The 14255-nt window shown below is 43.9% G+C and overlaps 2 protein-coding genes across 4 annotated transcripts in view; both read right to left on the bottom strand.

The window, feature by feature from the left end:
- The window catches only part of agap1 (ArfGAP with GTPase domain, ankyrin repeat and PH domain 1), a 174157-nt gene extending 163779 nt beyond the window's left edge, over positions 1-10378 (bottom strand). The window contains exon 1 of one of the 3 annotated variants that reach the window (XM_017481758.3): positions 9073-10378. In XM_017481758.3, the coding sequence (XP_017337247.1) occupies positions 9073-9235 (163 nt within the window). In that variant the 5' untranslated portion in view covers positions 9236-10378. The remainder of the gene's footprint in view (positions 1-9072) is intronic. The other 2 variants (XM_017481760.3, XM_017481759.3) reach the window with 2 other exon arrangements.
- Positions 10379-11934: 1556 nt separating this feature from the next.
- faimb (Fas apoptotic inhibitory molecule b) lies at positions 11935-13959 on the bottom strand. The gene is made up of 4 exons (XM_017482107.3): positions 13252-13959; positions 12900-13128; positions 12501-12550; positions 11935-12286 (listed from the first exon to the last, which is right to left on the bottom strand). Exons 1-4 carry the CDS (start codon positions 13360-13362, stop codon positions 12149-12151), a joined length of 528 nt encoding a protein of 175 aa, XP_017337596.1. The 5' UTR covers positions 13363-13959; the 3' UTR covers positions 11935-12148.
- Between the last annotated feature and the right edge of the window lie 296 nt (positions 13960-14255).

The raw sequence follows: 14255 nt of genomic DNA, 5'->3' as shown, positions 1-14255 counted from the left end.
GTGGGAGGGATGCATCATGGCCAAACAGCAGGAAGACTGCTGCACACATTCTATTCTCGTCTCCATGAGACCTGAATCAGAGCTCGGCTATTGTTTGGGTTGGGGTCTGACTCCTGTGTCCTGCTTACAGTAACGCCGGGTGCAGCTGCATGCCACAGCTGGTGCGCTCAGGCTTCCTTACATTTTCTCAAGTGCTGCTAAATTTCTCAAAGCTCCGCCCACAGCACCCAAGAGGAGTCAGCTTCCCCCGCTGCAATGCTGTAACACGTTTACCAACACCCTCCTGAAAACGAAATAAAAGCACGAAACAGGAAGAACTACAGGTATATGTGCATGTTCCGCCCGACGCATCAGGCTATAGTATCATAAACAAAACACAGTAGTATCTCTCAAAGGGATCTACCGTCGTGACACACAGCAGGAGTCAGGCAAGCATCACGGCAAGCCAAGGTCACAACAAAGGACGGTGTCGAGAGGCATGACATCACCCCATCCCCAGATCAGAACTGCCATTTCCTCAGGGAGTCCCAGCAGAAAAACTAACGACAGGCCACACAGCTCTCTCCCTTCCAATTCTCCATGGCTGAAGAAGGTATATTGACCTTAACAACCTCATTTACATTTACATCGTTTATTGCACACACCCATACCCAGAGAGACTAGCAGAGCAAAAACAAATCCACATGCTAGTCTAATAGGTCAGCAGCTAAGAATACCTTCGAGTTAAAAGTCTGTTAGGAGGAGGATAGTACAGCCAGAAAAGAAAACACACAAGCCAAGGGAATGTTTAAAAAGATTAACCGAGTGCTTCGGTGAAGAAGTAGGTCTTTAGTCTTAGCTTGAAGTTCATTCCACTCTCAGATTTTACCAACATTTACAATTAATAAAATAAAATAAAACAAATACGAATACTATATATACACACTACTATATACATATATACACACTACATACTATACTACCAGTATGCAGAGCTTTGAAGCACTGATTAACATTAAATAATAATAAATAAATAAACAACCTGGATCTGCATAGCACAGACAGATTAACAGGCATTGTGTAAGCAGTGTGAACTACGGAGCTTCCCAACTGTGAAGATTTAAGAAGTATACCCCTGGGGCTGAAGTGGCAAGTGGATCCTCCGCCGTTCCTACCAGCATGGCGACTTCAATAACGCCACTTGCCACAGCTCTTCACATCAGGCACGTTTTTATGCCTTACACCTCCTAGGGGCGTTAAATAGCTGCTGGGAAACTGAGCGTTTCTCAACTCCATCTTTAAACGCCATTTGTCTGGGGAAACGCTACAGAGCACACAGTGCTGCATCGTGGCCAGCTAAAAGATCCCAGTCCAAAACGGTTTCATAATGTCAAATGCTATTGAAGAATATATGAGAGGACTGCATACCAAGCTGGAGCCTCGAAGCGGTGCGTAATTACCATATTAACCCATATCTAGGTTTCTGAACACTGTGACTAATTAACAGGAGATTAAGATGGTCAAACAGGACTCCTGAGTGGCGCAACAGAAAAAAGGTTTGCCCTGTCAACAGGAGTTGGAGTGTGTGAATCCTTAAGAAAGAAAGAAAGAAAGAAAGAAAGAAATGCTATAGCCATTCGTGTCTGGGAGTTTAGAGAACAAAACTGGCTGTGCACTCTGAGTGGGAGGGATCCCATGCTCTCTCACAAGTCAATCAGAGCGATACTTTTTTTTGTCGCGCCTCTCGGGAGCCTGTAGATAGTGCCTTCTTCCAGGTGTGCGCTGCTCTGTGATGTAGCATGAGCAGCAGTACGAGAAGATGCAGAGCTCGGCTTCACGGTCGGTATTGGTCCTGTGATATGGGAGAACTAGCTAGCGATTTGAAATTGGCAAAGGTTCGAATTGGGGTCGGGGGGATTATATTTTATATTTACCCATCACACACTTCACTCGTTACTGATCTCGAGTAAAAAAAACATAGAAGAATCAAAATGGAGTGCAAATGTCTGTCGTTTCTCCCCCTCCCTCTGACTGGGAAACAACAAATCTCTATTCAGCTCAGCCTGAGAACTCACAGTCTCTCACCACCCACACTCAAAACATCCAGCACAGAGAGAGGGGGAGAGAGAAAAAGACAAGTGATGAGGCCAGAAGCAAACCCAGAGCAGCGGTCTTCAGCAACCTTTCCTTTTAAATTAGACTTGAAAAGGAACATGTACTCAGTAAAAATATACCTACCTTTTTGTATTGGAGTCTCCAGCAGTACCATGACCCATAATACAGGAGTGCATTTTAAGTACCCGACATAGTGTACGAGTACATTTCTATATTTATATCCCTGCCTAGCTCGCTCAATCACACACCGTATATACAGAATATATACAGTTGCAAGCAAAATGATTCAACCCCCATTGCAAATCAGGTTTATTGTCAAAATTTGCAATGAACAAATCAAAAGCAATTGAAACGGTTCGACACAACGAATGCTTCAAGGGGTTTCCCCAAATTCAACTGAAAATGAGGCTTATAATGACTTCTCCGGTCTCAAAATTATTCACGCCAAGCATCTTTAGTACTTAGTAGAGCACCCTTTTGCTGTTATGACCTGCTGCAAACGAGATGCGTAGCCAGGCACCAGCTTCTGCAGCGTTCCCGAGGAATCTTAGACCGTTCCTCATGAGCGATGGCGACCAGGTCAATAATATTCTTGGGTTTGCGTGCTGCAACCGCCTTTTTCAAATCCCACCAGAGATTTTCTATGGGGTTCAAGTCAGGTGACTGGGACGGCCCTGTAGAATCTTCCAGGACGACTTCTCCAACCAAGCCTCGGTGGAATTTGAGATGTGCTTGGGATCGTTGTCGTCGGAAGTTCCAGTGACGCCCAAGCTTCAGCTTCCTCACGCATGACGCATGACGATTTCTCCTAGGATTTCCTGATACTTCAGTGAATCCATCTCGCCTTCCACACACTGCAGGTTTCCAGTGCCAGAGGATGCAAAGCTGCCCCAGAGCATCACCGAGCCACCGTCGTGCTTGACTGTGTACAGAGTGTTCTTTCTTCATTCTTCTTCCTCCAGATGCTGATCCATCGTGCCAAAAAGTTCCAGTTTTGTTTCATCGCTCCACAGAACAGAATCCCAAAACTTCTGTGGATTATTGATATGATTTTGAGCGACTTTTCTTGTGCTTTTGGGTCAGTATTGGTGAACGTCTTGGAGTTCTGGCATGGAAACCTTCTGCGTTTAGTAGGCGCTTTACCGTGCTCACTGAAACCTCAGAGCCTGTTACACCAGGTCTCGCTGTAGGTCTTTTACAGTCACTCGAGGGTTTTTCACAACCTGCCTTCTCACAAATCTGCTTGCAGCCGTCGATAGCTTCTTTTTTCTGCCCCGCCCAGGTATTTCATATATCGTCTGCCCCTAGCCTGTTAAAATATTTCATGTGTTCCAGCTAGGCTTGCTGCGATAGTCGGTGTTCCCGGTTTTGGGGCCGCACACTGATTACATCACTCGCCCACAGCGGCACCGCCCCCACTGCCATTTTGCCTTTTTATAGTAATAAAAACCATTGAATTCTGTTCGAGAACGGACGCTACAATTAAAAACTGAACGCATCTGCTCAATTCAGCATGAGTGAGTCAGAGTCGCAGCACAGATCAGCAGGACTCAGATTTCATTTATCACGAGTGAGAGTGCGGTGAGCTGATTGACAAGACGATGGTGGAAGATTTGGTTTCAATAGTTCTATATAAATGAGTTTGTCATTGTATTGTTTTGTAGTTGTGTTTTTCATTAAAAATATTAATGAACCCATAATTCAAGCAAATGCCGCCCCCGAACTGCCGCTAATTCGAAAGCAAAAAAGGATTGTGCTTGGATGCACGGGCATTCATAAACGAGGGGGGAAACAAAACCCACCCCCATCCCACCCCAAGTGATCCCGGTATTACCGGTGTTGTCAGACATAAAATTTCCTCACCGTCACATCCATAGTTCCAACTCAAGCACACCTGGTGCAAATAACGAAGCCCTTGACTTCATCTGTTTTGCATATTTGCGCTGTTGTCAGGGATTCTATTCATGGGCTTGAATAATTTTGAATCAGGAGAAGTTATAAGTTTCATTTTCAGTTGAAGCATTCATTGTCCTAAACAGTTTCAATCGCTTTTCTTTGATTTGTTCGTCGCAAACAGCTGTACATTTTGACAATTAACCCTGATTTGCACTGGGGGTTGAATCATTTTGATTGCAACTGTAGATATAAAATATACGCACACCATCCATTTTCTTAGGAACGCCTGTACACTCATGCCATTTTACAATCGGACGATCATGTGGAAATAGACCAACGTAGAGCTGCAGCAACTAATCAATAAAATCGATAATAATCGATTATTAAAATCGTTGTCGACGAATCTCATTATGGATTAGTCGGTCTGTGTGGCGGGGGGGGGAATTTACTCACTACATTACTTCTGTTCTGAAAACACGCGTCGGAGAGTAAATACTAAAGTCATGTCCGAAATGACGTACTGTACACTTATACTATGCACTATATACTCTACCGTCTAGTGTATCGATTTCAGAAAGGCAACATCGTCTCAAAAGGAACACTAGCGGGTTTTTTTACTAACCGGACGTATAAGCCGCTTCCTAGTCGACGGCGCATGAACTCATACACGTGTAATGCGACGCCGCTAGTTTTAGCAGATACCCAGAGTCACCAACAATTCCGATTAACCGAAAAAATAATCAGCCAACTAATCGATGATGAAAACAATCGTTAGCTGCAGCCCCAGAGCAATGTATACACTCACACAGATAAACTTCACAGTCAAGAGCTTCAGTTAATGTTCACAAACATCATGCATGAAAATGTGAGGAAAATGTGAGCTTTGATCATGGTTGTTCGTGACAGACGGGCCGAGTATTTCAAAAACTGCTGATTTTCACATGCAGAAGTCTCTAGGGTTTACACACACAAAAAAAAAACATCCAGTGAGTGGCAGTTTTGTGGGCAGACAAGCCTTGCTGACTGGTTTGACTGGTTTGAGCTGACAGGAAGTCTACAGTAACTCAAATAACCACCATTTACGACCGTGGTGAGCAGAAAAGAATCACATGACCATGAAGTACACTGAACTTTCACTACAACTGAAATCGTTACATTTATTACTGAAGTACACTGCTGTTACTCCTTACATTCTTCTTCACATATACACTCACTGGCCACTGTAATAGGAACACCTGTAACCCTGCTCCATCACGCAGTCATCCAATCAGCTAATCGTGGTGCATATCATCATCAGATACAGTCGCAGGCGCACGGAAACGCTATGATTCAATAACAGCACTCCATTTATAGTTACATTAAATGTCATGGAACATCCATGAAACGAGTTCGTTCCGGTTATGAGCTAGCTGAACAGGCACATTTATAGAAACCTGTAATGCGAGGCAGAATCAAGAATTCAACAGCACTGTGGATTAAATCTAGACATATAGATAGTGATGTAAATGATAATCCTGAACTTATGACAAAAGGGGGTAGCTAGCTACTGCCTATTGTGTTCAGACATTCACCAAGACCATTAATACTGTACTGGGTTGAGTCAATTAATTCAACCCTGACCCCAGGCTTGACATAGCTGGTTCTCAGACATATGGGCCCCCCCCATATGCGCACACTCTTCTCTCCAGCGGCCCCAGTGGACCTTCTTGAGGGATTCCTAATTAAATCTAAACAGATATAGGGCATCTCTGCTGCAGCCCTCCTGGTGTTACGCTCTGTTGTCCGGATGCTCTTAACGAACTGCACAGGGCAGCTGTAGGCTGCCACTCATTAACGGTACCCTCCAGGCAGACCGGGTAGGAGGGGCTGGAGTTTTAACCCACATTGCCATGTGCATGATGCCTCTGCTGATCTGGGGATCCCTAACTCTGTTGCCACGCCGAAGCGACCCTGACGTTCAAATGATGCCAGGACACGCAGCCTTTAAAGTATGACACGAGTCTGGTATCTGAATTTGAGGATCTGCTGACATTCTGCGTGAGGACTCGGTTCCCTTTTCTTCCAAATCACCTGTGGGAAACGTGACGTGGTAGTGTTGTTTTGTTTTTTTAACTTTTTCAAAAAGAAATAATTTTTGCACCATTTAGCCAAGGAAAACAAAACAATTCGGTTAGGAAAGACGTGCGTTGATTGAAATGATCGGGAACAGCACGCAGGTGCACTGGAGCAGGTGGTGCTAAAATTATTTTGCAACTGCAAACATGCCCCTTCCTCTCTGGGCTCACGAAGAGAGATGAAGGGCAAAAGAGGACCACGTTGGACCATGTGGTACACGGGCCGGGTACTGATCTACTGGTCTCTGTAATTACGAACAAGCCTCAGCTAACCCGAGAGAGCAGATTTATGCTGCTTTTGGGATCTTTCCTTTTTTTTTCTTTCGCCATTTTCACGGAGCACTCTGATCACATGGCCACTGCACATGAGGCAAAGTCAAATGGAATCCGAAGGGCAAAATGATAGCTAGCTGGGCCCAATTTGCTGCACCAGGACGCTAAAAAAATGCCCTTTACAAAAGACAGGCCATAACGACATGTTCACAGATGTGCTCTGCATGTGTCGTGTACGTTTTAAAATGTGGTGAGGGTTACCATAGCAACATTCTGAACAAAGATGACCACAAAGAGGGAGCGATTCATAAAGAAACAATGAGTGCACTGCGCGTTGTCCGGTCTCTCCAAGACACACAGGCTCCTAACATCAGCATCGCGGGACAGTGGCATAGTACGTGGTTGCATAACCGCTATACGCAACCATGTTTGAAAGCTATATAAGCACTGTTTAAAAGCATCTCTCTGATGCTCCAGTGCGGCAATCGGCCGATTATATAATACGCGCACTTCTCCGGTCCTTTTGCTTTCCCTCTCATTTCGAATTCAGCCTCTATTTCCAGTCACGGCTTTCCCTTTTCCCCCCTGTGCTTGTCACTCACGATTTCCTTCACCCTTCCATAAAACTGAAGCACACTTCTCTCGGTCATTCTTCCGTCTACTTCTTGCGCTCGCACACAGCCCCGCGTTCTTTCAGAATCCGGTCTCTGACCATCTTCCGCTACAAATAGTTCCATTAGACATCCTACGGTTCTCACGAGTGAAAGATCAAGAAGCGTATCCTGTATCAGTTTCCAGCTGGGATTTGCCATATGTCAAGCCCAGAGCCTGGCAGGGAAAGGGAAAAAAAAAAAGTTTTAAAAGTGTACAAGAAATCCTGCACTGATCTGGACTGAAATCTAAGGAGCGTTGTGAAGAAAAATGCTACGACGTACGACGTGTGGAAGACAACCACACAGAGCAGGAGCAGTTCATTTCGACCCAGTGGATGACTTTCGCTTGCACTCATCACACACTCAATTAGGCCTATTGAGGAAAACATCAGGAGCTACCTTTGTTTTAGGTTTGTACAGGAGGCCAGCCTGATCCTTCTACATGCCTGAGCAAGGCTCAATCCCCACTGCCCAAAGCTTACACTGTCCGAATAAATCTTTGCATCGGGTCCGACAAGGTGACACAAACCATTTTGGACCATGACAGAAAAAAACCTGCATGTATATATTTATTTATTCTATTTTTGGAAACAATCTGGGACAAACAGAGCAAGGAATCAGATCAGTGTGTTGAACTGCATTGGAGAACACTGAGGTTTGTACAGGTACTAAATGTGTAACACACTTTACTTGCAGGTATTTGCGGTCTTTCACACCAATTATTTGGCACTGGATTATTTTTAGAAGCGGATGTGCGGTCATGTCATTAATGCTGTAGTATCTCTGGGATTTAGACTTCATGTGAAAACTGTCATGAATTTCCTGTTTACACAAGTGCACTTTTTGAACATGGTTAGAGAAGGGTTTTTTGTTGTTGTCGTTTTTTATTAATTAATTGAACGAACCATTCGGTGTCACCCTTTCGAGGATGGGTTCCCTTTCGAAACTAGTTCCTGTCAAGGTTTCATCCTCATGTCCTCTCGGGGAGTCTCCTATGGCTTGCTCATTCGGGATAAAATTTACACATTTAAAAAAACGTATATATTCCTGCAAAGCTGCGAAAAGCACAATACAAATCGAACTGAAGAACGATTCCAACCCCGTCCGAATCCAACACACCGGTAACGTCGACAGATTGTGCACGCGCGTATCTAATAAAGATTATGCTGTATTCTTTCCGGCTATAAAATGACCACTAGAAATAATCACAGGTAATACACTGCATGTTCCATTATCTCCTGGTGTTGTCTGCTTTTTCTTCAGTTTCAAGTCTTCCAGAAGTACACATACAGGTCATGGTCATGTGATCTAACGTGCAGACAATGAGCGCTTATGTAAATAAATAAATAAATAAATAAATGATGTTCAGTTACATCACTGCGTTTGTATTAAAATGGCGTGTATGTAGTACGCACGGGCACTGAAATGTCGGCGTAACGGCCGTGCATACACTCTGAAGACACTCCCGTGTCTGTGATTTATACAAAAAGACCCTGTGCAAATCGGACAATAATCACAGACGTCCTGACGTCCGGAAATCTCATCCCAATCCGAAAAGTACATGCGACGGAGATCATCTGATGATGTAATGCCCGTGCGTTTCATAAGCATGGATTTCTGCCCAAAACTCTTGGCTACTAAGTTATACAACAAAACACCTGCTGACTAAAATAATCTCTTTCAGTGCAAATCTAATCAAATCCATTCTGTGTTGATCTGTCATGAGATGTCCGGGCAATAAAAACTTCTCGAGGACATTAGATGTCTACGAGTAAAATCAGACCACGACCTAACCAAAAATGGACAAAGTGCAATGAAATATTGTTCATGTTCCTGGAGATCTGCCTTCCTGAAGACTTCAGCCCGGGTCATAATCCTGCCTCGTCACTGCCTTAAGAACTTCTCGATCAGCTAAAGCAGGTGTGTTAGATTTGGGTCGGAGATGAAACCTGCAGGATCTCAAGGAAGAAGTCTGCTATAAAGGAGATGCATAAAGCATAAACGACCATGCCATTAAGAGTCTGAACTTCACCCGGTCTTACCTTCGATGGCAATCACATGCTCCCGGATCTGGTTCTGCAGCAGAGGCTCGTCCACTCTCTCCAGCAGCTCGTAGATGGAGTAGATGTTCGGATGCACGGATTCAAAACGCTGGATCTCGGCTCTGATCGCCGCAGAATTGGCGAGATGCTGTTGGTAGTTCATTCTGAGGATGGATGAAAAAAGCCTCTCAACAGGCTCCAATATGCACTTTCGAGATAAACGTGTCTCTAGAAGATTCACGCAGCAAACTAGACCATCTCCAGAGAACCAGGCAGGTCTCTCCGGGTGTCTTAATGCTGTCTCTGAGCGTTCTCCAAATCACAGTATTCTTCAACCACTTAATGTTTATTAATCCTGCAAAAGGGCTAGGTTTGTGGAGTGGCGAGATAAAACAAATAAACAAACCAACAAACAAACAAAAACACCGAGCAACTAGCTAGCAGGGGTTCTGAAGTGTGCCTGGGTGATGGTCATGTTTCCCAACAGCAGATCCCAGTGAAGAAGCTCGAAAGCCGGAGGGAGACTGGGAGTTCTCCCGAGGTCAGATCCTGTCTGAAGGGGCAGATGGAGACGGTCAGCTCGGCACAGCTTCCCCATATCCTCCCTCCGCCTCCGGAGTAGGAAAACACAAAACTCACACCAAATAATAATAATAATAATAATAATAATAATAATAATAATAATAATAAACAACCCTCAGCGTGCTGAAATCACCAAGTGTTTGTTATTACAGGCTAAAGCTATCTAGCTAGCCATGTTGAAGAAAGAAAAGACAAGTACAGGCCCCTTAAAACCCGCTCGGGTCGTGCAGAATAAAGTGACCCGGCCCGGGCCTCGTCATTGTTTTCTGGCCGCCTCGTTTAAAACCAGTCAAACAAATAAACGCAACAACTGTGAAAGAGAGCGCCGGTTAGCTCTGTGTGTGTGTGTGTGTGTGTGTGTGTGTGTGTGTGTGTGTGTGATGTGCTAGCGCGCTAGCCCGCTGTAGTGTGTCGCCTCTGCGCACTCCGCTCTGCTCCCTCTCTGTCTTCACTTCAGCGCGCGCGGCCACACACAGAGTACAGCCGCCTGACTATTTATGCGCGAACATCACGAGCTTGCCGAATACACTAATAGTCATGTTCTGTTCGGTTCCGGTCGCTCGTCTCCCTGGATTGTATTGTTTTCTGCTTCACGAGCAAAGACGCGAACGTTCCGCTTCCTCCTGCACCGCTCTCCGTCCCGTCCGGATCCTCTCTCACACCATTGCGCGTGCTCGCTCCTCGGGACGTTTCCTACAGGAAAGTCGCGGCTGTGGAGCGTTGGTCACGGTCCTGGCTGCAACAAACCTGCGCAGTGTGTTGGGAAAATGGGTTAGTCGTTCCAGCAGGGTTGTTACGGCCCTGGCTGCGCTAAACCTGTGCAGTCCGCAGTACCTTTGTGTCCATGTTTTAGATAATAAGCTGGCAAATATAGGTTAAATTAAGAATTAGGATCTGTTAGAGACTCTCAGGTTTGAGCCCGAGCTCGGGTTACTGTCTGGGGTTAATTCTGGGTTCTCCGGTACTCTTTCACCTACCAAAAAACATTGCCAGTAAAAAGATTTGCCCCTAGGTGTAAATGTGTGTGACCAGAACTCTGCAATGGACACTCAATAAGGATGTATTCCCACTTCACGTTCTGTGTTCCTGGGATAAGATCAGATCATCCACAAATACCTATACAATAGAAATAATAGAAACAATAAAATAGAGTTCTCTTTGTATATATACATGTGCAATATCTGCGGAATGACAATTTTGTGTGTGTGTGTGTGTGAGAGAGAGAGAGAGAGAGAGAGAGAGAGAGAGAGAGAGAGAGAGAGACTCAGTCAGTGGAGTAGGAGTTACTGGGTACAGTGACATTGTAGAGTCTGATGGCTGATGGCATGAAAGAGCTCCCCAGACGTTTTGAGGCACGTGTCTGGATGAATCTGTGGCTGAACGAGCTCCCGAGCCTTCCCTGCTCAGCATACAGAGGATGAGAAGGATTGTCCATGATAGCTTTCAGCTTCCCTCTCATCCTCTTCTCAGTCACTATCTTCACACCATCCAGTTCCATCCCCACTACAGAGCTGTCCTTCCTCACCACTGTGCTCAGTTTGTTGGCACTACCCTGACCAGTGTATAGTGGTTACTGAAGATAAATGAATGAATTCAAGGATTTTGAAAAGCTGTTTTACATCATCATCTCTGTATTACCTCACCGCCTGTCCTTCACGTACATCACAGCCATGATCTAATTATCTCTAAGACAGTATTGCTTTTGCATAATAGCTGATATGTTTCTTGGTGCAAAATGAATGGCCACATTATGATGTTAGAATCTTGGCTTTAATAGTTACTCGGTAGTTATTCAAGGCATGGGATCAAAATGCCTGATGCTAAATAAACATGAGTAAGATAAGATTCATTAAGTCTGCATTAACCGCATAGGAGTAATAAACCTCTCAGACACAAGATGTGTGGTTAGAATTGGGGTGGTAAGGCTTATTTTAAGAGTGACAGCTGCCATCCATGTGGTCACGCCCGAACACACAAGTCGCATAGCAACAAATGTGGTGTACTTATCACTCAACCCCGGCGTTTAATCTGAGCACAACCTCATGTGTTTAACTGCATATGTACACACAGATAGGACTTAAAATGAAGTGGGGCATAATCAGTTAATGCAATATGTGTTCCGGTGCACACAATACTGCAATTCATTTCGATTTATTTTGTGCATGAAAAGGCATTCTTGCAATGAGAAAATAAGTAAACATATTAATCCAATCTGGCAAACCAATTCTCAGACTCTAGATCTATTTCTACAAATGTATACGTAGAAATAGCACAAAAAAATAGAATAAACAATGCAGTCTTTATTGAATTGAAATGAATTTAATTGGCTGAAATCTGTACTGGTTTTCTCCCAGACAAAGCATATGCCGCTCTGACTATAGCTTATTAGCTTAACGTTCGATTCAGAAGTGCTTGTGCACAAGGAAGTAGCCTCTCTGCTCCTTCTCCACCTTGGCCTCAAGTACTCAAAAGTGAAACAGGTACTTCCTCTTGATCACATGACCTTTGTCCCATCCACGAACAGAGTGTGCATTACTCCAGTTCTTTTTTTCGCACTGCTAGTGGCTTTTATGCAGCACTCATGTGTTCCCACTGCGAAATGTGTTTCAGTGCTGTCATCTGTAAACTCCCCCTGTACATAATTACAAATATAAACGCACAGATTTATGATCAAATCGTCCCAAATTTCTCCGTCTGGAGATTGATAAAGCATTATCTTATAAAAGTTGCTAATGCAATAGCGACCAACGCACAGCACACACGAATATCCCAGCAAATGTATATGTACTTATACTCATATTTATCGCATTCCACTTGTCTGCACCATGATTCAAAAAGTAACTTACCGTGGTTTCCATCTTCTGACCATTGCACCATACATCCATGGTGTCTTTCTCTGATAAGTTATAGAAACCAGAATTATTTAAACAACACACATTAGAAAATGGAGCACATGAGGACATGCAGGAGTATTGCAACATCTGGCAAAGGAGTATGCCTATGGCTGTAATCCTGTAATTACACATGCTACAAACATCTAGAACTCTCTGTATGCTTGTCTGGAAAATAAGTAAGCAAAAAGACTGTAGAAGACTGCACACATAGGTTTAAATGAGATTCACTTGAAGACAATGTGCTCCTTGAAGATAACGAGTGGCATAGATAATTACACGCTAGCTATTTTACCCTAAATGCATTTTCTCTGAACACATTTTCTCCTGCTGCGTTGCTTTTTTCTCTCTTACCCAGAACAATCCTGCAGTCAGCACCATCAAGTTTCAGCAGCCAAGTCATGGATATTTTGGCCCAGTTGTCTATAAAAGTCTGGAGGCTCTTTCCATTGATTTCCAGAGTGTACTCGTAAGTAAAGCCGGTAAGTGCTTCGATATTTATAGTAGCTTTTGCGCCTGTACGTCCAACAGGAAATGTTTCCTTGCCCACCAGTTTGAACATCCAGTCTCTTCTGAGGACCTCCTTTAAAATGAAACCGTTTGCAACGTGTATTGAACATGTAATATGATGACACTGTGAATGACCTACGTTGTTTCTCATCAACTAGAAATCGAAACAGCCTATAAATAAAACATTTCGTCTCACCTTTCCGTTGATATAAATAACACGTTTCCCTGTGGTGGTTCCATGCTCAAACTCAATCTGGTAAATCCCATCACTGAGAGGCACCTCCCACATACCCACCACATCTGCCATTTTATCCTATTCACTGTACTTCCAAGGACTTGCACCGGTTACGTATTTGCCCTCTATTCTATCTTAACACACTGCCAAAATCAAAACTGGGACATATTATCAATCTTCATAGTTCTAAACTGCTGATGAATTTCCTGAAGCCATTTTGTTCTTGTCCAGTGCTCACTCAGCAACACATGCATTAGTGTTAAGAGGCTTAAATTACCAGGCCCTGTGTGTGTGTGTGTGTTTCGTCTGTTCATTCAAAGCTGGTGGCTCCAGAAAACACTGGTGCTGCAGAACCATCAGTCCGAACTGAAGTAAAAACTGAAGTAAATAGCAATTTCCAGCCATTTAGCTTTAACAAAAGAAAACGTGATTTTTAGAAGAAGAAAAAAAAATATGTTGCTTTCCTCCTACCTCCCTAAAACATACTGGTAGGTGGATAGGCAATGAAAAATTGTCACTAGGTGTGAACATGTGTGTGTGTGATGCCGTTTGATGGCCTGACATCCCATACAGTGCTCCCAGGATAAACTCCTTTACTGAAGATGAATGAATGAATCCTCCCTTAGTAACATAACTATCAGTAGATGGCGATCTCTCTCTCTCTCTCTCTCTCTCTCTCTCTCTCTCTCTCTTTCTTCCTTCCTCCATCACTCACAATCTCACACCTTCACTTTCAATTACAAGTCATGCTTGCTTGATTTGGTGTGAAAATCAAGGAGAGCAAAGTTTAGGTGTCTGAGGCCCTAGGGAATCTTCCTTTTACTGCTAATTTCCTTTCATTTTAGAAAATCAAAATTTACCATTTATTCTTTATTAATGAATTGGATTAAGTAATTATAGGCAGCGTGGTGGTGGAGTAGGTAGAGTGCACTAGGGTCTCTGGGTTGATACTGAGCTCAGATGAC

Source organism: Ictalurus punctatus, chromosome 12 (genome assembly GCF_001660625.3).
Source record: "Ictalurus punctatus breed USDA103 chromosome 12, Coco_2.0, whole genome shotgun sequence".
Lineage (NCBI taxonomy): Eukaryota > Metazoa > Chordata > Actinopteri > Siluriformes > Ictaluridae > Ictalurus > Ictalurus punctatus.
The sequence above is the reverse complement of the archived record's forward strand: the minus strand, read 5'-3'. Positions and strand labels throughout refer to the sequence as shown.

What these genes read in the sequence shown, in the direction of transcription:
- faimb (XM_017482107.3), bottom strand. Translation starts at nt 13,362, where the DNA reads ATGGCAGATGTGGTGGGTATGTGGGAGGTGCCTCTCAGTGATGGGATT. An exon ending in TGACTGCAGGATTGTTCTGG is followed by an intron (nt 12,551 to 12,899) that starts GTAAGAGAGAAA and finishes ATAACTTATCAG; the next exon opens with AGAAAGACACCATGGATGTA. An exon ending in GTCAGAAGATGGAAACCACG is followed by an intron (nt 12,287 to 12,500) that starts GTAAGTTACTTT and finishes AATTATGTACAG; the next exon opens with GGGGAGTTTACAGATGACAG.